The 24,667-nt window shown below is 39.5% G+C and overlaps 1 protein-coding gene across 4 annotated transcripts in view; it reads right to left on the minus strand.

Annotated features, from left to right (window-relative positions):
• Positions 1–163: 163 nt before the first annotated feature.
• Positions 164–24,667, minus strand: part of FAM161A (FAM161 centrosomal protein A) — a 38,497-nt gene continuing 13,993 nt past the window's right edge. Inside the window, exons 2-8 of one of the 4 annotated variants that reach the window (XR_003682383.2) lie at positions 23,921–24,159; positions 20,033–21,199; positions 17,810–17,909; positions 10,585–10,739; positions 10,031–10,122; positions 9,221–9,336; positions 164–269 (exon numbers count right to left, since the gene is read on the minus strand). Coding sequence is in view for 3 of the 4 variants with exons in the window: in XM_024133601.2 (XP_023989369.1) it covers positions 9,984–10,122; positions 10,585–10,739; positions 17,810–17,909; positions 19,522–19,689; positions 20,033–21,199; positions 23,921–24,159 (1,968 nt within the window). In the remaining variant the exon portion in view is untranslated. Of the gene's footprint in view, positions 270–8,775; positions 9,337–9,550; positions 10,123–10,584; positions 10,740–17,809; positions 17,910–19,521; positions 19,690–20,032; positions 21,200–23,920; positions 24,160–24,667 lie in introns of those variants that run through there. The other 3 variants (XM_024133599.3, XM_024133601.2, XM_024133598.2) reach the window with 3 other exon arrangements.

Genomic DNA, 24,667 nt, shown 5'->3' on the forward strand with positions numbered 1-24,667 from the left:
CCCACCCCTCTAGGTGGTCACAAGCACCGAGCTGATCTCCCTGTGCTATGCAGCTGCTTGCCACTAGCTATCTATTTTACATTTGGTAGTGTATATATGTCCATGCCACTCTCTCACTTCGTCCCAGCTTCCCCCCCACCCTGCCCCACCCCGTGCCCTGAAGTCTGTTCTCTACGTCTGCGTCTTTATTCCTGCCCTGCCACTAGGTTCATCAGTACTGGATTTGAGAGTTTTCAGCTGTAGATGCTGTAGGGAAAGGATGGCATCACCTGTGGAGATAAAAGAAGAGGATCAGGGATGGAGCCCTGAGGAGCCCTTAGAGGGCAAAGGGAATAGAATTTGCTGGCAAAGAAGGCAGAAAACCAGAAAAATACCCAGAAGAGAAAATATTGTGAAAGGAGGAATGCTCTGACCACATAAACCCTCCTGAAACTCCACCAAAATGTCAGTAAAGGAATAAAACAAGAATAAAGCCACAAGAACAAAGAAAGCAAGAGAAGAAATAAGAGCAGATGAATCTAGAGCTCAACAACATCTGGAAAGTTGTTAACAGAAAAGAGAAGTAGCAACTAAGGGAGAAGGCAGCAGCCATTGTAGTCAGAATATGGGGTTCAAAGGAATGATTTTAAAGTGCCTGGATGAGGTAGAAGAGAATAGGTCCCTGGGGATGAGGAAGGCAAAGATCTAAAGTCCAAGAGGTCTGGGGAAGGACAGGTTTTCTGCTAAGAGGTGACATCTCTGAGAATGATGCAGAAGATAGCAGGTATGTATGAAATCTGTGATGCCATTTACAGGATATAGACATGTAGATTACATGTAGCATAGAGTGTATACATTATAGAATATCTGTAATACATGTACTATAGAATATTTATATACAAACATAACATTTCTGGAAGAATACACACAAAGCTGTTTTTAAAAATTTAGACCCTTTTACATCATAGAGAGTGTTTATCATGGACAAAAAGGATCCTTTTAAAATAAGGCAAAAGTTTTTCATTAGTTTCTCTTGATAGTTTTCATATCAGGACTGTAACATGTTTCTTAGTTATATTTTACATTACATTTGGGGTATTGTTTAAGTTTATAGATTCTGAAGCTTTTGAACACAAAAGTTCCTGTACACCGTTACTGGGATCTAGTCTAAGAACCAAAAAAAAAAAGGAAAAGAACAAAGACAAAAACAAAAACCATCCAACAAACAAAACCCAATCGTGCTTTAATTGAAAAAAAAAAACCCTATTGTTTTGCTTGTTTCTGAGTCATCTTAAGAGCTTGAATTGATCTTCCATTTCTAAGGTAATGTTCCTTAGAGTGTAGCGTAGGGCAGGTGAACAAGCAGAGGACTCTGGTCCAGGCTTTGTCATTAACTATTTTCATGATATAGCCTGGGCTATTTAATTTCCTCCTCTGCAAAATGGAAAGGACACTCTACCTGCCTCACAGGTTGGATGTGAGATTCCAATGATATAATGTGAAATACTTTAAAAACTACAGTTATACAAATGAAAGATTCTTATTTTTATTTGCTGCTTTTAAACTCTCCTCCTTTCCCCTTTTCTTAAAATTCATACTTTACTAATGGTTCCAGAAGTGATGGCAGGTCAGACAGCCTTCTGAGCTAGTCCAGCCACCCAGCTTTTCTGAGATAAGAAACTGGGGAAGTTGGAGAGAGGTAGAACTAACAGCGGAGCACAGAAGAACTAACAAGGAAATACTGGTTCAGAGTCTCTTTGTGAGAGAAAGAAAAACTGAGGCAAAATGCAATTTCTCTTCACTCCCATAAGAGTAAAACAAATTTACAAGATCTCATTAAAACAATGAGAGACAAACAAGTTCTGAAAATTTCTTGGTAAGGAATAACAAAGAAAATGAATTGTATGGCACTCATTATTAATTATGTATATGTATGTCCATAATGTCATTGCTATGACCTTTATTTAGTGAGCTTGTTACTGAGTCCAAACTCATACTGCTCACCCCACAACAGGCCAATAAACCAAGAGATGAGGTGCTGGGGCAAGGAATAGTGCCCTTATTTGGAAAGACAGCAGACCAAGAAGATGGTGGACTAGTGTCCCAAAGAACCATCTTACCTGACTTAGAATTCATGCACCTTTTATACTAGAAGGGGAGGGGGTGTGGCTGTTTGTTGTAAACTTCTTAGTGCCGGAATCCTTTGTTCTTGCAGCTGTCCATGTAGCCTGGTCACAATGTTCCTATAAACCTCCAACAAGACAAATGTTATTCTCTGTTCTGCAACTTTTTATTTTGAAATGATTGAAAAAGTGTTATACCTTTAAAGGTCAGAGCCTTGAGAATGGGCTATCATTTCCAGCTATAGGCAACATTCTTTTACAAAGGTGCAGAGCCAGCATGACTAAGCACAGGCAACAGAGCACCAGGTTTAGAACTAAAGGAATAGGTCCAATAGGAAGTCAGGTTTGTTCTTCTCTGTTACAGGCTGTTTTATATTAGTGAACATTTTAAAAAATGTACTTTTTTGAGCTTCCCTGGTGGCACAGTGGTTAAGAATCTGCCTGCCAATGCAGGGGACACGGGTTCGATCCTTGGTCCGGGAAGATCCCACATGCCACGGAGCAACTAAGCCTGTGCGCCACAACTACTGAGCCTGCGCTCTAGAGTCCATGCTCGGCAACAAGAGAAGCCACCACAAGGAGAAGCCTGCACACTGCAACGAAGACCCAACGCAGCCAAAAATAAAATAAATAAATAAATTTTTTTTTAATGTACTTTTTTCGGCTTCCTCCTGCCATATTTTTGTTCCTGCCTCCACATTCGTCATGAAGTGTTTCAGTTCGTCAGCCACATGTTCTCTTGGCATGGTTTTCAGGAACATAACTTTTAAGGTTGGCAAAAGGATACTGTACCACACCCTATCCATCTGAACATGATTATGATGCCACAATATCACTTATTTTCATAATAAAATGTACCATGCTTCTTTTTATTAATAATTCAAGATGAACAGAAATATTGTTATTTGTTTGAGTAGAGCTCCACTGTTGTTTTTCTTTAGAATGTTAATTTCCTAGCTTGCATTTCCTTCCTCATAGATAAATACAAGGAATTTTTTCTTCTTGGAAAAAGTGAGCATTCTTCAAAGACAAGTAAAAGATAGACCTCAGTGTACATGTTTAGCATAACAGGCACATGTAGTCTGTGAAAATTCAGAAATGTTACTTCTTTCCAAAGTATGTTTAATGATGGGTTGCATAGATCTCTTGAATTAGAAACTGTGTTTTCCTACATTTAATAAAAACTCAAATGGCTGAGGCTTAAACAAGAGAACACTGAGTCTGGAGGTTGGCAGTTTCTAGTATTATTTCTGTGGCTTAAAGGTGTGAGGGCCAAAGTTTCTCAGATTTTTCTTGGCCTTTCTCTCATGATTATAAGATGAATGCTGTGAATCTAACCATCACATTCAAGTTCCAGGAAGGATGAAGGAGGAAAAGAGAAAAGGCAAAGACCAAAAGGCCAAGCCAGTCAAATCTTTCCCTTCTAAAGACCTTTCCTGAAAACCCCACTTACTTCTCTCTGGCCAGGATGGTATCACGTGACCTCCTAGCTGCAAGGAAATTGGGAAATACAGGTTTTTGTTTTTGTTTTCAGCTGGGTATATTGCCACCTCCAGCAAAAGCAGGAAGGAAGAAAGGAAAAATAGTTACTGGTCAAACAACTGGCAGTCTCTACCACATCCTTTTCTTGGAAAAATATTACTTTATTTCAAGATCATGTCTGCAACCCAATGGTTATTTTTTAATTATAAGATCAATAAAGAAGAACCTTTACAAAATTGCCCCACTGCTGCTTTCAGTCCCTAATGGACTGAGTCATAAGTGCTGGTTTGAATTTCTCAATGCTATTATATTACTAAAGCTAGTCAGTTTTTCTTCTCTTGGGGGAATAGCTTCTAATGGAAAAATAAAAAGAACTTAAGATACTACATATGCAAAACTGTAGTGAGTGGGTCTTAAGATGATGTTTTTAAAGTATATTTTCATGGCTCATTTGCAATATAGCAGTTTTGGGGAAAAAATAACTACCCATACATTAGAAGTTAATCACCCTTATGACCACTTCAGTGCATAAGGTAAAGTGGTAGGAGAACTGGCTTTGAAATTAGACACATCTGTATTTGCAATATGGGTAATTTAAAAAGTCTCTGAAGTGACCTGCCTGTTTTTGCCCTTGCCATTTACAGACCATTCTCACCCAGCTGCAGAAAGACACTAAGTGATGTCAGATCACGTCACCTTTCTCAAAACCCCCAGTGGCTCCCCATCTCAGTCAAAGAAGCCAAAATCCTTATAATGGCCTCCAAGATCCTCTCCTTCTCTGTACCCACCTCCCCCCCGCCATGTCTTTCTGACCTCATTCCTGTGTCTTTTCCTCCTCTTCTCTCTGTTCCAGCCACGCTGGCCTCCTTGCTGTTCCTCAAACATCTGAGCACGCTCCCGCCCGAGAACTCAGCACTGGCTCTTCTCTGCCTGTAGCCCTTCCCCCTTGATATCCACAGGGCCCACCCTCACCCTTTCAGGGTTTTGAAGGTCACCTTTTCTAACAAGGTCCTTTAAATTAGCAGCACAAGCTTTCCCTCATCGCCCTTTATTTTCTGTATCAGCTGCATTTATCACCACCATCTTTTTATTTCATTTCATTTCGGTGGTAGAAGGGGAGTAAAATCTTTACTCCTAGTCCAATATTTTCTTTTAAATTATTTTTCTAAATAATACGGTAAAAAAAAAATTCAAACAGTTCAAAAAGTACACAGGAAAACTAAGGCTTGAGAATTTTCTGGGAAGATGGTAGTGGTAGCAGTCTAGTGTTTGAATCATCCTGTATCCTCCCATTTAATGACAAGAACAAAACTCAAAACCCTCAGCTAACATCTATAATAAAATCAGGCCATATAAAGAGCCACAGATTCCAAAATGAGAAAACAAGACCCTCGTGGTGTCAGGAAGAATATGAAAGGAAGTACAGAAGCCAAAGGCAATTTTGAAGGCCCTGGGAATCCGAGAACCCTAAAACTACCATCAGGTGTTCTGAGAATTGACAATTGAGCAGGCTGTTCTGAGATCAGTAGCAGAAATCAAGACAGACTCTGCAGGCTCCAATATGCAGTTGAGTATGATGAGACTACAGAAAGGTCTGATAATGCTGAAGTGGTCTGGGGGTCCTGAAATGACCAAAGCACCCTCCTCCCAAAAAAGTCCCACCTTCCCTGGTGGTCCAGTGGTAAAGAATCCGCCTTCCAATGCAGGGGAATGCAGGTTCGATTCCTGGTCCAGGAACTAAGATCCCACATGCTATGGGGCAACTAAGCCCACGCGCCACGACTACTGAGCCACACGCCTCAACTAGAGAGTCTGTGTGCAGCAAACTATACAGCCCACGCACTCCAGAGCCTGCGCACCACAACTAGAGAGAGAAAACCCACACACCACAACTAGAGAGAAGCCTGCATGCCGCAATGAAAGATCCCGCGTGATGCAATGAAGATCCCACGTACCACAACTAAGACACGGCCAAAAAATAAAAATAAATAAATAAATATTAAAAAAAAAAAGTCCCACATTGAGGAGAAACTTCTATGAGTAGGGATAGCAGAGGCAAAGGAAATAGGAGATCCAGAAAAAAGGTGGTGGGTGAGCAACATAGAAAATCTCAGAAAGTTCAAGCCCATATTTTTAAAAAATCACATCATACAAACAACAGAGTTGAAAGCTGTTGGGGGAGGCCATCTGACCCAGGCCCTAAGAGTCGAGTCCATGCACATTCTTGCTAGGTAGGCCAGAAGGCAACGTACTGACCACTCTTTACCTGGGCCATTTTCTCAGGGTTTTGTTTGCAGCAAGCAACCTTGAGGGGTGAAGTAATGTCTTCCCCACCTCCACCCCAAATTACAGTCTTGTTCCCAAATACTATGAAAGTGGGGACTCCCCCAAGCTCAGTGTTTCCCTCCTATAACATAGCCCACTGGGTGTGAAGGCATCCATGGGGGTCCCTCTGCATCTCCCCCAAGGAACTTGGGGGAAATAGGGAGCCAGCACAAATGAAGAGCATGCTGACACTTCAACTACTGCTTTTACCATTAGTAACAAAGTCCTTTGTCTTTGATATAGGAGTCTCATGTCTTTTGTCAACATCCATGAAACTGTGGCATGCTAACTTGTTAACTTATAAATATAGTAAAATCCTAGACCCTGCAAAGTTCTTGACAGAATCTAGAAAATCTGTCCTGGGCTGCTTCTCCTTTGTAGGAGTACAGTACAACTCATTCCACTTAAAATATGAGCAAAGAAAAAGGATCACAATTGAATCTGATTCAAAGTGTTTTTCTTGCTTGTTTCATTTTGTTTTGTTTTTTAAATAGGAGAACCAGAGAAGAATAATATCTGTTTAGACAGTGAAACCATATCAGAAAAACATACCCACAAAAGGAAAGAAAACTATAGCTATCATAATACTTCAGAACTAGCTAAAAGAAAATGATAAAAACTGTAAGGGGAAATGTAAATTACAGTGTGAAAAACTCTGAAATAAAGTGATTTGAAAAAAGATTTTAAAAGAGGAGTAAAAAACCCAGGAAAGATCAGAAAGAAAAAGTCATCTCAAAAATGAAGACTAGAGTGAGTAAATACAACAAATAATGTCTTAAAATGAGGAAAATGTGAGAAATAAAAAAGAATTGGAGGGACCTCCCTGGTGGCGCAGTGGTTAAGAATCCGCCTGCCAATGCAGGGGACACGGGTTAGAGCCCTGGTCCTGGAAGATCCCACATGCCGCAAAGCAACTAAGCCCGTGCACCACAACTACTGAGCCTGCGCTCTAGAGCCCACAAGCCACAACTACTGAGCCCGCACATCACAACTACTGAAGCCCACGTACCTAGAGCCCATGCTCCACAACAAGAGAAGCCACCACAATAAGAAGCCTGCGCACGGCAACAAAGAGTGACCCCCGCTCGCCGCAACTAGAGAAAGCCCGTGTACGGCAATGAAGACCCAACAGAGCCAAACATAAATAAATAAATAAATTTATTAAATAAATAAATAAATAAGCAACAAGGATATACCGTATAGCACAGGGAAATATAGCCATTATTTTGTAATAACTTTAAATGGAGTATAATCTATAAAAATATTGAATCATTACATTGTATACCTGAAATGAATATAATATTGTAAATCGACTATAATTTTAAAAATAATAAATTAGTAGTAATATAAGTAGTAAATAAGTAGTTCAAATATTATTTCTAACAAAATAATAGTTAAATCATTTCATATCTCACTGAAATAAAAGAATGTTTAAAGTTAAAAGTTTCTTGAGTAATATCCTGTCCTCTGACACTATCACTTGAATACCCTAGTTTACAAAGAGCCTTTCCATATACGATTACACCAGTCCTTCCTACAGCCACCCAAGATGGGTACTATTCCCATTTTTAAAGAAAACTGAAGATTGGTACTGAAAGCAAGTCCCACACACTGCCCATGAAACTGAGAAGAAACAGAATGGGGAGTAAATCCTTAGGAAGCAAGTTACGTTTTGAACGTTACAATTTGTGGATTGTGTTTCACAGGTTCTCAATAAATTGGAAGGGAAATGTTTTTAATCCATGTGTACTCATTTTGAAGTAATTATAAGTAAAATTAAAAACCATATTCATCTACTTACTCATCCAAGTCTTTATTAAATACCTACTGTATGTACAATCCTGTGCAAAATATTAAGGAATAGAAAGATGAATTTTTAAGTGGTGCCAACTCTCAAGGAGTTTACAATCTAATGATAGTGACAAACAGTTTAACACAAACTTAGGAAAGGAGTTTATGATTGAACATTTGCTCTTAATTGAGAAAAATCACCTCATTTTTAAATTTAAGGCATAAATTGCCAGTTGGAAAACACTGCTATTATATACACCTTTATTAGTTCATCGTTTTTTGGTTTTTTTTTTTAAACTTTTATTACCAGGTTTCATTTCTGATAAATCCTACTTGATGCTTTTCTCCTGTTTCCCATCCTGTTTTAAATTTATTTATTTATTTATTTATTTATTTATGGCTGTGTTGGGTCTTCGTTTCTGTGCGAGGGCTTTCTCCAGTTGTGGTAAGCGGAGGTCACTCTTCATCGCGGTGCGCGGGCCTCTCCCTATCGCGGCCTCTCTTGTTGCGGAGCACAGGCTCCAGACACGCAGGCTCAGTTATTGTGGCTCACGGGCCCAGTTGCTCCGCGGCATGTGGGATCTTCCCAGACCAGGGCTCGAACCCGTGTCTGCTGCATTGGCAGGCAGATTCTCAACCAATGCGCCACCAGGGAAGCCCCTAGTTCATCGTTTTTAAAGGAGGTTTATTGTTTTTAGGAAAAAAGAAGTCTTACCCAATCACATCTTTATGACTGGTTTGAATTTTTAAAACAAAAATTTGCTCAAAGAGCAAAATGATAGATTCATATAATCAAATTAACATCATGCACAGAAAGACAAGTGTGTCTGCAATAATGTGTAAAAAGTTGAGCACAACTGGGTCCCATATTAAAGGGTCAAATCTGAATTACTCTGGAGACTTGCCTTGAACAAGTTATTATACACAATTTCATCATATATAAAACAGGGGAGATATTTAATTCCAATTAAGGTTAAAACTCAGATGCTATAATTATTTCCACCTGTCTTAATACACAGGGTTAAAAAAACCAGTATAAGAACTTTTCTAATAATTTATGTATCAAAAATAAATTGAAGTAAAAGTAGGGATAAAAGAGAAAAAGGGATGATGGTGTGGCTAATTTAACAGTAACTCTCTCTTTGGCCTTGGAATTGCCACTTGGAGATTAATTTTTCTCCATTTAAAAATGGGCTTTGGGACTTCCCTGGCGGTCCAATGGTTAGGACTCTACCCTCCCAATGCAGGGGGCATGAGTTCAATCCCTGGTCGGGGAACTAAGATCCTGCATGCTGCACAGCGTGGCCTAAATAAATAAATAATAAAACGGACTTTGAAGCATGTGCCCTCCCTGGGTTCTGCATACCTTTCACAACTGGCTTCTGACTGGTGCAGCAGGTCTGGTGTTGCTTTAAGTGTTGCAGACCAGGCTTGGAGTTTCTTTAGCAGTCCAGTCCCATCAAACCTTTAGAAGCCTTCAGGTGTATATTTATCCACACTCAATTTGATGTTAAACTTACCCAAATAACAACTTTTCTTCTTTTTCTTTTTTCTTTTTACATTTGAAAACTCTTGACTTTTATTCGTTGGCCTCTATATTCTGACATCCTCCAGTATTTAGCTTAATGGCAGCTCCCTAAGGGCATATGAAACAATAGACTTGGATTTTTCAAAAAAAAAACCCAGTAACTCTCAGTGCATAAATGAATGTAAATGTGCAAGTTATCTATTTTTTCCTGTTTTATTACTTTTTAAAAATGGCTCAGATAAGAAATTTAAAATACCTAGTAAAATAAGTTTGAGGATTCATTTTGTGAGATGTACTGCAGAGAAAAAGAAGGAGCAAGTAGTATAATTTAAAAATATTTATTGATTCATGCTTTCCAGAACTTTTTTTCAAACCAAAGGCCAATACTCCCCTCTGCTCTCAATGCTAAGCAATTTTTTCCACCCAAAATGATAAAATTATGTATATTTTTATACCTAATCAGTTTGTGACAGCTGTGATTCTCAAACACTTTTTAAAAATAGAAGTAAGATCAAAGTTGCAAACAGACCATATGCAGTGATTTTAAAAACTGAATGGGCAAAGCCTGACTCTAACTGACCAAATGACCCATCAGCTGGATTCGGCCTTTTTAGGCTACACGAGGACTTTGCTCAAGAGACCTGCACGTATCAGACGGGTTCCCATGGATGTCCTTAACACAAGCGCGGCTTCTGACACCCAATGCTGCCAACAACAGCAGGGGAACAGAGGAGACCCTGCCGACTGATTCAGTTTTATTCTTCAACACAATTCTCTTCTCCACTCTCTTCATCAGCTTTACCTGTTTCCTTGCAAGAATCTTGGCTGTTGGTATCAGTAAGATAATTTTCTTCCCCATTCTCTCTTTCTTCTATTTTTTCTTCTTCATTAAAGCTAGAGGAAGAAATTTATCAGTCTTTCAAAGGAAAAATTATTTGGTTTAAAGGTAAACAAACCCTCTGTAATATACGCCATCCTGCAGTTAGTCTTCCTCAAGTGTATAAGCTCCGATTTATCAAGGGAAGTCTATAAAAGTACCAATTGGGAAAGTAGATATTCTTCTGAGAAGTAATTTATTTCAAAACTTGATTGACTCAAACTTCATTTGAAAGCATGTTATTATTTTCATTATTTATGTCAGAAATTTAAATTATTTTACTTTAAAAACAAAATACTTCATCACCGTGTAATATTTTGAAGTGTCAAACATGTTAAAATGTCAGTATGTTTTACAATAGTTCACATGTATTCCATTAGGTAAAAGACCTTTTAAAATATTATAGAACAGAATTTTAGCTTTCCTGCAAGTAAGAATTTTTTCAAAGGTAAACCATTCAGACATCTTATATATGTTACCTTTCTCTATCTTCAGTGAAACTTTTCATCTCTTGATTGCTGAAGTACTCAAATATTTTTCCACTTTGGCCTTTCTTTGAAACAAACTCATCAGATATTCCTAGTGCTTTTAAGGTGTTAGAATAATGCTTTTCTGCTGCCATTCTTGCATTTTTCTATAGGAAAGACAAACCTTTTTAGATAAGAACAAAAGACTTTAAGTTTCCATGACAAATGTACGGGTTAAAAGCTCCAGTGAAAATTAAATTCAATAATCACAGTTGGTTGAAAAATATGCATACCCTCTGACGAGCAATTCCACTCCTAGGTATATGCCCAGAGAAACTCCTACATATCTGCCTAAGGAGACATACCAAAATGTTCAGAATAGTACTGTTTGTAACAACCCCAAACTGGAAACAACCTAAATATCTATCAGCAGTAGGATGGATAAATAAGTTGTGGCGTATTCATATAACAGACTAAAATACAGCAATGAAAATGAACTCTAGCTATATGCCACAACACAGACGGATCTCACAAGCAGCATACCACAGAAGAGTATATGTAGTATGATTCATTTACATAAAGTCCAAAAACAGGCAAAACTAAACTATGTTGTTTAGGGATAGGTACATCAGTGGTAAAACTGTAAAGAAAAACAAGGAAATGCTTATCTCAAAAGTTAGAAGGGTGGCTACCTCTAGGTGAGAGGGTTTTGATCTGGGAGGGGCACACAGGGTTTCTGGGGTACTGGCAATGCTCTAATGCTTTTAACCTGGGTAATGGCCACATGAGTTTTGATCTATAATTATTCTTTACTCTATACTGTTTCATGACTGTTCAAGGATATCTGAAAAAAATCAGTAAGAAAATAAGTTCCTGTGATAGCTGTCAGAGAGTTCTTTATGTGTCTACTGTAAATTTTACTCTTTACAAGCCATATCTCTAATCCACCAAAGATGATAAAATCATCAATGTTGTTACCTTTATTCTGTAGAGGAAGCAAGGGATACAGCAAGAAAAACATGAATTTAGAACTGGGTTCAACTGTCCAGAATGTTACTTCCTGGCTTTGGGACCCGTGGGAGTTGTGATGACACTCTCATACCTAAAGCAAGTCAGTTGTCACAGTTCCTGAGACCACAGGATTTACATAAGATGACTGGGGTTCTCATTAGTGCCTTGGTTTTAGTCCAATTTTATCTCCTATGAGTGGACATGAACTAGTATAGGGCCAAAAATTGTCATCTGGACCTCAAACTAAAGCAAAGTCCCAAGGAAAGGCCCAGCCCCAATGCACCAATGGCATCCCATCCTGGAAAGGGCGTGGAAGAGCACCCAGTCTCACCCCAAATTTAACAAATAAGTAAGATACTCCCTCCACTCTTGCTGAGGTTAAGCAGTTTGCTTAAGGTCACGGGATATAGTGAGAGGGAAAACCAAGTCTCTTAATCCTTTCCTGAGTCTTCTCCACTCCACCATGCTGCTTTCTAAGTGGTAGCGGTTATCCTGGAGTTTGAAGGTAGCCTAAAGCCTGACTTCAGCAAATCAGTGTCAGATATTTTCCTAACCCAGGGATTCCAGCATAAGGAAGGACCATGGAGTCTAGTATTCCATGGGAGAAACCAAAATGGCAAAGACTGATTACAATGGATAAAACGATCACCAGTGCATTTCCTGACATGCTAGAAAACTAAAAAAGAAGCACTCAAACTGCTGCTAAAATGCACCCACTGTGAATAATAATAATTTTTAGAAAAGGAGGTAAAAATGCAACCAGAGGCTATGAACACCAACAGACAAGATTTGGGGAACTGAAAGGCACAGCAAAGTGAGATGAGAACTATGCCCCAAAGACTGTAAAGCAGAATAAAGAAACCCCAAACGTAACCCAATGTGTTAAGAAAAATATATTCTAATTTTAAGCAAATGAAATATAAAAGATTTAAATGATACTAATCAATGTTAGTGCTTGTAAGCCTTCATCTGAATTTGGCTTAAAATCCAATTTAACATCTATTCAGTTAATAAATCCTGTGATTTTCAAGAAACAGGAAAACATGGTTTGTTCTGTCCTGGATCACAGGCTTACTCTGCTAGGGGATAACTCAACAGCAGCAAGACCACAAATAACACTTATAAATGGGTAATGCATAAAGTTGTGAGTGAATTTACTAAATAACAGCTGTTAATTAGCAGCAACAGTCACTGCAAGAAAAAAAGAAGTTCTAATTTATGTTAACAAAACCAAAACAATGGTGAGTCACTGTCAGTCACCCTGTATATAGAATTTATTACCTTTTAATATTTTATATCAAGGTGAATAGTGTGTAATTGTTCCTAATTGAAACAAACATTTCCCCCTTGAATTTCACAATGCAAAAGAATTGTAAAGACTATGAAATAAAAGTAGTTAAAATAACTGTATGGTTATTTTGTTTTTCTATCTAAGACTGCAAAAAAAACAGATTAACTTTGTTTCTTGAGGAAACCAAAATAATAAGTAATGATGAAAGTTTGTCTACAATCACTGCCCTAATTTGAAGCAGAAAAAGTACTTAATTTTTATGAGCCTAAGTTTAGTTTATAGTAATTCCTTTATTTAATAATAACTGAACACTTATTTTGTGACAAGCACTCACGGAGGTAGAGGGTATATGGGGAGAGACAACAGCATACGTGGGCCAAAGGTGGTGGAAGAAATATCAGCTATGAAACTAACCTATGTTTTCAATATTTAACATTTCTTTATGGCTTTAATTTCACACACACCACTTATTTTACCACATTTTCTCTGGTGCTTAGAAAGAGTGGGAATTCACAGCATGGTAAAACTGCTTGTTAATCCTGAGACTCACCACTAGTATTGTCAGGGTAGCGCTCTCAGCCTGGACTAATCCCAGGAAGAAACAGTTCAGTTTGGGTTCAACAAATGTTTCTTAACATCCCCTTTGTGCCATACATTGTCTTAGGTGCTAAGTGCTAGGAATACAAAGATTTGACCAACACCTTTAAGAGTAACTAGCTGAGGGCTTCCCTGGTGGCGCAGTGGTTGACAGTCTGCCTGCTGATGCAGGGGACACAGGTTCGTGCCCCGCTCCAGGAAGATCCCACATGCCGCGGAGCGGCTGGGCCCGTGAGCCATGGCTGCTGAGCCTGCGCGTCCGGAGCCTGTGCTCAGCAAAGGGAGAGGCCACAGCAGTGAGAGGCCCGCGTACAGCGAAAAAAAAAACAAGTAACTAGGTGAAAGAGAAGAGAGCATTGAACAGATAATTTCCACACAACATGTAGAAGCAAAGACAGAGATGCACAAAAGGGTAATAAAAGAACACAGAGGAGGACTTCCCTGGTCCCTGGTGGCGCAGTGGTTAAGAATCTGCCTGCCAATGCAGGGGACTCGGGTTCAATCCCTGGTCTGGCAAGATCCCACATGCCGCGGATCCACTAAGTCCATGCGCCACAACTACTGAGCTCGCGCGCCTAGAGCCCATGCTCTGCAACAAGAGAAGCCACCGCAATGAGGAGCCCGTGCACTGCAACAAAGAGCCGCCCCTGCTTGCCACAACTAGAGAAAGCCCGTGCACAGCAACAAAGACCCAACGCAGCCAAAAATAAATAAATAAAAAGACCAAAATACTTACTTACTTTATTTATTTATTTATGGTACGCGGGCCTCTCACTGTTGTGGCCTCTCCCGTTGCGGAGCACAGGCTCCGGACGCGCAGGCCCAGCGGCCATGGGTCACGGGCCCAGCCGCTCCGCGGCATGTGGGATCCTCCCAGACCGGGGCGCGAACCCGGTTCCCCTGCATCGGCAGGCGGACGCGCAACCACTGCGCCACCAGGGAAGCCCTAAAATACTTACTTTAAAAAAAAGAAAAAAAAACATAGAGGAAATGGCACACAACCCAACCTGGGGAAACAATGCAAGAAGCGATTTTACACTAAGCCTTGAAAGAGTAAGAGGAAAGATAGGAAGAAGCTCTAAGGGTGTTGAGAAACAGCATAAATAAAGATTTCAAGTTTGAAACTAATAGTCTGGTATGGTCTGAAAGTAAAGGGTGTACAGAGTGGGGACTGGGGGCGTGCAGTGGTTGATGAACTAAAGAGGTCAACAGGGATCAGATAAGAGAGGATTCTGTACACCATGCTAAGACTCGTGGACTTTCTTCCAGGAGAAAGTAGGACAGCTTAATGTTAAGTGTTTGGAAGCAGACTGACTTGGGTTCCAATCCTAGTTCCATTATTTACTAACTATAAACCTTATGAGTTACTTACTTTCTTTCAACTTCAGTTTCTTCCTCTGCAATACAGGGATACTCACCTTGCAGCATTGTTTGGAGAAGTCAATGTCAAGATCCCTTGATACCATTCAATGAAAATGGGAACGAATGGCATCAGTGAAATGGATGATTGCCACTGTTATCGGGGTTATTAACTACCTACTCAGGGTGAACGTGGTGGCAAGGGAATGGGAATGGCAAAGTGAAGACAGAATGCTTTGCCAAGACAGAATGCAAGGCAGGAAAACCAGTCAAACCATTATAACTCAGATAGGAAATAACCAAGGTTTCACCTAGCATTTCACATTAGAAATGGAGAAAGGTAGATGCAAAAGTTATTTAGAAAGGAACTTGTCACGTCTCTCAGTGACAACTGAATGGAGAGGAAAAGAGGTTCCCAGTTATCTAAATTGCTGCCCAACAGAAACATGAACTCAAAGAGGAAGATCTAGTTTGGGGCAAGATGAATGTAGGACGCCTGTGGGAAACCTGGGTAGATACATCCAGACAAGTGGACATAAAACCTGCAGTTGGGAGCTGGAGATAACTACTTTGAGGCGAAAGTCAATCACTTTATGCTGAGTAACACAGAACAGCTTAAGATAACTTTTTTCCCCTAAAGTTGAAACTGAGATATGAAAAAAAACACAAAAAACCCATCCCTTAAAATGAAAAGCATTATATAAAATTATACCCAAATCAGTCAGTAAAGGGTTCCCATAACTTTGAGAGGCTGTAATATGTAGATTTACCCATAACACATGTCCTTTGTCCTCAGTGAGTCACTGACACCGGCGGTCCTATAAGGACACTCATCTGTCCCAGACACTTGCTGGCAGGAAGCTCCAAATGCAACAGCTTGAAATTCACAACACAGCACCTATAACCTCCAGTGATTTTGTCCATTGTTAAAGCATGTCGCCCATAGGAGCCCCTCCCTTATGGATACAAAGGGGAAGATCATCTGAAATTGACAAATCTCTCTTAAGGGAAAGACTGTAAAACTGAGTATAAATCTAGTAAAATCAGAATTCATTGTCCATAGGATCAAAGTATTTTTTCTGATAAAAAGGAAGTGCTTCTCACAGACATAGAAAACAAACTTATGGTTACCAAATTGGGGGAGGAGGGATAAATCAGGAAGTGGGATTAACAGATACACACTACTTTATATAAAACAGATAAACAACAAGGTCCTACTGTATAGCACAGGGAACTATATTCAATATCTTGTAATAACCTATAATGGAAAAGAATCTGAAAAAGAATATACATATACACACACATATACATATTTAACTGAATCACTTTGCTATATACCAGAAACTAAAACCACATTGTAAATCAACTATACTTCAATTTTTTAAAAAAGGAAGTCCTTTCGGTAATTGTAGATAAGACTAAAAATTATAGACTCACTTAAAAAAACTGATCAACAAAATGAAAAGGCAAAAAAAGAAAAGGCAACCTACTGAATGGGAGAAAATATTTGCAAATCATCTACCTGATAAGGGGTTACTATCCAAAATATATGAAGAACTCATACAAGTCATTAGCAAAAAACAAATAATCAAATTTTAAAATGGGCAAGAGATCTGAATAGACATTTTTTCAAAGAGGATATTCAAATGACCAACAGGCACATGAAAAGGTGCTCAGCATCACTAATCATTAGGGAAATGAAATCAAAACCACAGTGAGATATCACCTCATACCTGTTACAATGGCTAGTCTCAAAAAGACAAGACATAACAAATGCGGGTCAGGATGTAGAGAAAAGGGAACCCTTGTGTGCTGTTCGTGGGAAAGTAAATGGGTGCAGCCATTATGGAAAACAGTATAGAGGTTCCTCAAAAACTTAAAAATAGAACTACTACACAATCCAGCAATTCTACTCTCAGGTATTTATCTAAAGAAAATGAAATCACTATGTCAATTCACTGCAGCATTATAGACAATAGTTAAGACGTGGCAACAACCCAAATGGCCGTCAAAAGATGAATGGATAAAGAAAATGTGGTATATATATATATATATATATATATATATATATATACACACACACACAATGGAATATTATTCGGCCATAAAAAAAGGAAATCCTGCTATTTGTGACAATACAGATGGACCCTGAGGGCATTATGCTAAGGGAAGTAAGTCAGACAGAGAAGGACAAATACTATATGATCTGATTTATGCCTGGAATCTAAATACACACACACACAACTCATAGAAAAGGAGATCAGATTTGTGGTTACTGGAGGAATTGGATGAAGGTGTCAAAAGGTACAAACTTCCAGTTATAAGATAAATAAGTACTGGGGGTGTGACGTACAGCATGGTGACTACAGCTAACACTGCTGTGTGGCATATTTAAAAGCTGCTAAGAGAGTAGGTCCTAAAAGTTCTCATCACAAGGAAAAGAAATTTTTTTGGTAACAATATGAGGTGATAGATGTTAACTAAACGTATTGTAGCAATCATTTCCTAATATATGTATGTCATTATGCTGTATACCTTAAACTTATACCTGCTCTATGTCAATTTTATCCCAAGAAAACTGAAAAAAAAAAAAAACTGGCAGAAATAAATCTGATTCAATTAGCCATTTTGTTTCATTTTTTAATTTTTCAAAGACTTCCAAAACTCACCTTAATATTTGGCCAAGTTGGTACTGAAAAAAGACTAGCCATTAAAAACAGGTTGTGAAACTATTATTTTGACAATGATTGGAGTAGCAGCATGTTCTTTATCAAGCTAATGAGCCTCATCAAGATTCAATGCTCAGGTTTAAGCAAAACTACTTACTTGACTGATGTGATGAAGCTGTCACAGAAATAATACTGTCTCAGTAAATTATATAACACACAAGAAAAATGGACTATAAAAATTAGGAGATAGAGATGTTAAAAAAAAAAGAAAAGAAGCTGACAATAGCTCTCAAATTCCAACAAACACAACCTGAGCAACTCTTTCAAATAGCAGCGGCCTGTTTTTTAATTTTTCTTCTCTTTCTTCTAGTTGTTGTCGGTATTCTCTCATCCTTTCTTTTTCACTCTTTCTAAAATCAAATAAAAGGAATGGAATTTTTAAAAGAAACAAGAACTTGCACATATAACATTTAGCGTAGATGACAAATCAGAAATTAAGTCATGAGCACAGTTTATCACAATTTCTTTTCTAGACTGGTAAATTTTTATGGAATGCAAAGTAAAAATTCTAGGTTCTGAGAGCACACATTTTACATCCCGGGAACAGTCTGGGTACTTTGAGGTTCCTGAAATCTTCAAAACATAATGGATTCAGTGGCTTCAAACTGGCCTAAGGAGATAAATGAATGCCCCCTTATCTCATTTATAAGTATTTATAAACCAAAAAAGTTTGGTCCAACTTTGGTATCTTCTCTTTAAGGAATTTCTTCTGAAAACAAGACCTTGCTCTTCTTTTTTCCCCTAAATGATATCTCCTATAGGTTGATGGCACAGTTAATTAAATGGGAGCAGGGCAGGGGAGAAATGGGGAGTATGGGAATACCCCATAGAGAGGAACAGGAACCAAAATACATAAATTCACAGTAAGTATACTTACTAATTGAACCAGATCCTATAATAAATTAAATTATGCTACTTTCTCTATGTAAAATACAGTAATTCTACCAAGATCATAAGACTTCATGGATTAGAAAAAATAATTATACCATAAAATGATAATTATGCTTAATTATACACAATTTAGCATTATGGAAAATCCCGTTTACTTTCTAAGGATAACCAGTATATTTCTAACGAATATTTTGCTCAAGTTCATCAAATCAATCTCCTTCTATCAATGAATTACATTGATGCACATTATAAGGAATGTATACATAACATCTGTTACAAAGGAATATAATAATTATTATACATAATATACATTTAAAAAGGAACACTCATAATTAAAAGCAAATATAGATTTGGGGGTACTTATAAATCAGATTAAAAATTAATAAATCATATTACTTACCCAGCTTTGAGGGAGATATTTTACTACTTAAACATGAACATTTTTATGTCGCAACATAAAAATGTTCCTCTGGAACACTGATTTTCAAACTTTGTACTGCAGAATTGCAGTATGTAATACATACTACTAAACCTTAACACACGTGTTAACTGACACACCACATAACTGATGTTAACATCAATGTGTTAATTTGTGCTATCAAATTTTCATGCAGACCTTAGAACAAAGCTCTCTGACATATCTGTTTATTGAAGAATATTCTGAGATTACATGGCAAGCTGTTAAAAAGAGCTTTATCTGTGTGAATCAAGATTTTTCTCAATATTGCGCTGTGCAATAAAAAATAATAAGAAAAAGTTTAGATGCTGATGTAAGATTACAACTGTGAACCATGGCCACAATATGTTTCTGTTCATCAACATGGCCTCATGGTCCTGGAGTCAGTATACATGTTGGTTCTCACCACGAAGTGAGTGAGTATGAGAGAGTGTGTGTTTGTGGGGGGGGGGGGGGGCGCGCACGCGCGTGTAAGTTAACTATAAGTAACTGATAGTAACTTGAATCCAGAAACTGAAACACTATTCTTAATTTGTTCATATATTGGGGGTCCACCGATTAAAAAAAAAGTTTGAAAACCAATGATCTGGAGGGTCAGGATTCTCTCATGATACCTGAGAGATTTTACTCTGGATTTAGACATTTGAGCTAAACTCTGATGTGAGTCATAAGCCTTAGCCCGGGTTGTCAAGAGTTTCTGCAATTCTTTCATTCTTTGCTTCTGCTTAGTTAGGATCCGATTTCTCTCTTCTTCCAACATTTTCTTTTCCTCAAGTGATCTCCTGAGGGCAACAAACTAAGGCTTAATTCACTTTAAGCCAATGAGAATGTTGTTTAGCAAAGACTTAACACGGGATAATTCAACGGTTGAAAAAAAGGGGCAACCTTCTGAGAAGGATCTGAGTTGTAATTAGAAAATCAATAGGGTGACTGTAACCTTTTCTAGCCCCAAAGATTCATAAAATGGAAAATACATTCATTTCTTAGAAAAACACCCTCTGGCAAAATGTTCTATATTATATAGTAAAATATGTTACCAGATAAAATAACATCATATTTTCAAATTCCCCAATACAAAATCAATGGAGCAACCATGAGTCAATCAGTGCTGTATCAGTTATTCACCTTGTGGCTTGTTCTCTTCCCCTGGAGGACACCGTGGGCATGGGAGGGTTGCAGCTACAAGGCACAGGTTTTCCATTTGTACTTCTTACTGGTGACCTGCGCCTTGGAGACAGATAAGGCCAACGTGTTTCTTTTAAATTTTCTTCATCTGCTTCAATATCTGCCAAGATATTCTCTCTTTTAGTGGATGCATGTGAGGCTGCATGAAGGTCAGATGGTTCACAGACTGTCAGGAGTTTTGGACACTTCTGTTCTGAGTGATGTTTCTGATATCTCTCAGAAACGTCTTCAGAATCAGCAGTCTGGCACCTAAACTTGTGTTTACACTTGGACTTTTCAGCCTGTTCAGGACACTTGGGCTTCCTTGTAGCATAACTTCTGCGAGCTGGACTACAAGGCAGAGGGGATGAATTCTGTAAAAAGTCTTGGGTTCTTTGCTGCGTCCTAATGTTTCTATAGAGCTCTTCTTCTGTTAACTTGTCATTGATAGTTGAACCATAAGTAGATCGAGGTATCGGTCTGGCTTTAAATTGGTTTGTTTTCTTTTTAGACTTAAAAAAGTCTTTCAGCTGCTTTTCCCGAATTTGCTTCTGTTCCTCCCTTGCAATAAACTTAAATGGCTTTTGCGTGGCCAAAAGAGCTTCTTTGTTTTTCTCCTTCATAGACCTCCTCCGTTCTTCATTTTGCTTGACTATATCATGATAAAGGGGGAGAAAGACGAACGCAGGAACTGGGTTGGCTCGGAATTTTTTCTTACACTCTGATTCTTCTTCTTGTTTCTTGAGCAGTTTGCGTGCCGTTTCAATATCTGATTTAGATTTCATATTCTCTTCTTTTTTCTTCTGCTCTCTAATCATCATTTGAAAAGGCTCAGGTACTGTAATCTTTGGCACCCATTCTTTTGGCTTCTTTTTTTTTTTTTTGAGTGCTGGCAAGTCAGCATCTTCAACCTGAATATAATCTTCAACAGAGAAGTTTGTCCACATGTTGTTGATGAGCTCCTTAGCATAGGTCATCATTCTGCTTTTCTCAGAATACTCTTTTTCTCCGTTGGGCAACTCATCTTCAGAGGAAGACACAATCAAGGAGGAAGACTGACCTAAATCAGGTTCTGAAATTGATGTCATTAATGAAACAGGATGATGAGAGCTCTTTTCTGATACAGACCTAAGTAAATGAGAAGAATAATTAGGTTACTCTTTCAGCTGCATGTGACCAAATATAAAAATTAAGAACTATATAATTTCTAAGATCAAGGCAAAATCAGTTAGAAAACAGGAGCTGGATAGGGCTTGTGAAAATTATCAATTTTTTTTTAGAACAGAGCCTGGGAGATGCCTATAAATGATCTAGTTTTACTCCCTCATTTTACAGGGCAGGAACCTAAGACAGCAGAGCCTCCTTGGGTCTAATCACTATTGAATTCTCCACACATTTTCCAAAGTCACCATCTTAAAACACATATCTGATCACATCACTCTCCTTCCTGAAACTTTCCCATGATTTGTCATTGTTACAAAGTCTAGATTATAGGGACTTCCCTGGTGGCACAGTGGTTAAGAATCCGCCTGCCAATGCAGGGGACACGGGTTTGAGCCCTGGTCCGGAAAGATCCCATATGCCGCGGAACAACTAAGCCCGTGAGCCACAACTACTGAAGCTCGTGTGCCACAACTACTGAGCCTGCGCTCTAGAGCCCATGAGTCACAACTACTGAGCCCACGTGCCACAACTACTGAAGCCCACATGCCCTAGAGCCTGTGCTCCACAACAAGAGAAGCCACTGCAATGAGAAGCCCGTGCACCGCAACGAAGACTAGCCCCTGCTCGCTGCAACTAGAGAAAGCCTGTGCGCAGCAATGAAGACCCAATGCAGCCCCCCCGCCAAATTTGATTAATTGAAAAAAGAAAAGTCTGGATTTTAAAGCCCTTCAAGACTAGCCCCTGCCTTCCTGTCCAGTTTCACCTCTTGCCTCTCCCTACCCCGTCACCATTCTTAAGTGAGATCCAATCACAGGGGGCTTCCCTGGTGGCGCAGTGGTTAAGAATCCACCTGCCAATGCAGGAGACACGGGTTTGAGCCCTGGTCTGGGAAGATCCCACATGCCACGGAGCAACTAAGCCTGTGCGCCACAACTACTGAGCCTGCACTCTAGAGCCCGCAAGCCACAACTACTGAAGCCTGCGCATCTAGAGACTGTGCTCCGAAACAAGAGAAGCCACCGCAATGAGAAGGCTGCGCATCACATTTGAGCCCTGGTCCGGAAAGATCCCATATGCCGCGGAACAACTAAGCCCATGAGCCACAACTACTGAAGCTCGCTCGCTGCAACTAGAGAAAGCCTGTGCGCAGCAATGAAGACCCAATGCAGCCCCCCCGCCAAATTTGATTAATTGAAAAAAGAAAAGTCTGGATTTTAAAGCCCTTCAAGACTAGCCCCTGCCTTCCTGTCCAGTTTCACCTCTTGCCTCTCCCTACCCCGTCACCATTCTTAAGTGAGATCCAATCACAGGGGGCTTCCCTGGTGGCGCAGTGGTTAAGAATCCACCTGCCAATGCAGGAGACACGGGTTTGAGCCCTGGTCTGGGAAGATCCCACATGCCACGGAGCAACTAAGCCTGTGCGCCACAACTACTGAGCCTGCACTCTAGAGCCCGCAAGCCACAACTACTGAAGCCTGCGCATCTAGAGACTGTGCCCCGAAACAAGAGAAGCCACCGCAATGAGAAGGCTGCGCATCACAACGAAGAGTAGCCCCCACTCGCCGCAACTAGAGAAAGCCCGTGCGCAGCAACGAAGACCCAACGCAGCCAAAAAAAAAAAAAAAAAAAATCCAATCACAGGGGACTTCCCTGGTGGTCCAGTGGTTAAGAATCTGCCTTCCAATACAGGAGGATGTGAGTTTGATCCCTGGTGGGGGAACTAAGACCCCACATGCCTCGGGGCAACTAAGCCTACGCACTGCAACTAGGGAACCCGTGCACCGCAACTACTGAGCTCGCGAGCTCTGGAACCCTTGCGCCATACCTAGAAAAGCTTGCACACCTGCCACGAAGAAGAACCTGTGCGCCACAACGGAGACCCAGCACAAGGAAAAAAAAGATCCAATCATGGGAAGTTGCTCACACACACAGTGATTTCTCATGGCACCATGCCGTGGCACACATGGTTCCTGCTGCCTAGAAGGGCACTCCTTGCTTCCTACATCTGCTTCAGCTATTTCTCCTTCAAGACTGAACTCAGATACGACACTCGATGTGCCTGTATTCCTCCACTGACACCATGACATGATCAACTGCTCTTCCTCTGTCTCCATGACACTCTGTTACACCATGTTGTGTGTTTGGATCTCAGATAGTCTTTGACCTCCTTGAGGGCATCTTGATTTTGACTCCTCGGTGCCCAGACAAGGTCTGGCACACAGGAGATGCACAATCAGAGCTGACCAACTCAAGTTTCAAAAGAAGCAAGTTTATGGCAAAAATGACTATTTTGAAAACTTAAATCAGATCTATGTCTTAGCTCTGAACCTTCTGTTCTATATCTTTACTGAGCTCATATTAATCCACATATTATAAAAAAAGGGCTTTTAAAGTTAAATTTTAATATTCATCATTTGAAAATGGCCCAGACTAAATATTCTGATACATGTCTAAGAATGGTGGGTCAGAGAGAAAAGAACAAAGGGCCACCGAATGACCCTCAAGGCAAGAAGCCACCTAATAGGTCGATAAGCCATCAAACAATCTGAATAAAATCTCACCTCTGTATATCATTAAAAGCACAAAGGGATATTTGAGAGAAAATATTCTGAAATAATTTTGTTCTGCACTTTTAAGTATACATTTTACTTTACAGTCCACGAATAACATTATGTACAAACTTACCTGGAAGAGACACTAGCAGCTTCTTCCATGGTGATTGCTGGCTGCACTTCCTTTAAATTTAATTTATTCTGGTACATTTTCTCTAACTTTGCCATAGTTTCCATGTGGGCTGCCTTCAGCTCTTCTAGTTTCCTGAAGTACTCTTCATTAGAGTGGTAAATATCAGAAAAGTCCACAAAATCCTCACAGCTTATACGTTTTTGTTCATTTACCCCAGAAATGTTGGTGTTAAAATCAGCCTGGTAGGAGGAAAAAACCTGTTATATGATGTCTGGAATTGAAAGACAAATTAAGTTGACACTGGTTCCCAATGCTGCTTTTTAAAAAGTCCACTTAAGTAGGTTATATGTTACTTGTGGACTATGTACATATAACAGATTATAAGTTACTTGTGGTCTATGCACATTTTCTCCTAATGACATTTTATGAAGAACAAGAGAGAGAGACCAAGTTGCCAGAAAATAAATGTTATTTAATCCATTTTATAAAGGATGGTTAGATTCCCAGATCATGTACTAACCCATACACTATAGTAGGATCAAGCCAAACCACCCTTTATAAAGAGCCTCCTTCTGGAGGAGCTTCAAGATGGCAGAAGAGTAAGACGCGGAGATCACCTTCCTCTCCACAAATATATCAGAAATACATCTACATGTGGAATAGCTCCTACAGAACACCTACTGAACGCTGGCAGAAGACCTCAGACCTCCCAAAAGGCAAGAAACTCCCCACGTACCTGGGTAGGGC

The sequence above is a fragment of the Physeter macrocephalus genome, chromosome 12, assembly GCF_002837175.3.
Source record: "Physeter macrocephalus isolate SW-GA chromosome 12, ASM283717v5, whole genome shotgun sequence".
Lineage (NCBI taxonomy): Eukaryota > Metazoa > Chordata > Mammalia > Artiodactyla > Physeteridae > Physeter > Physeter macrocephalus.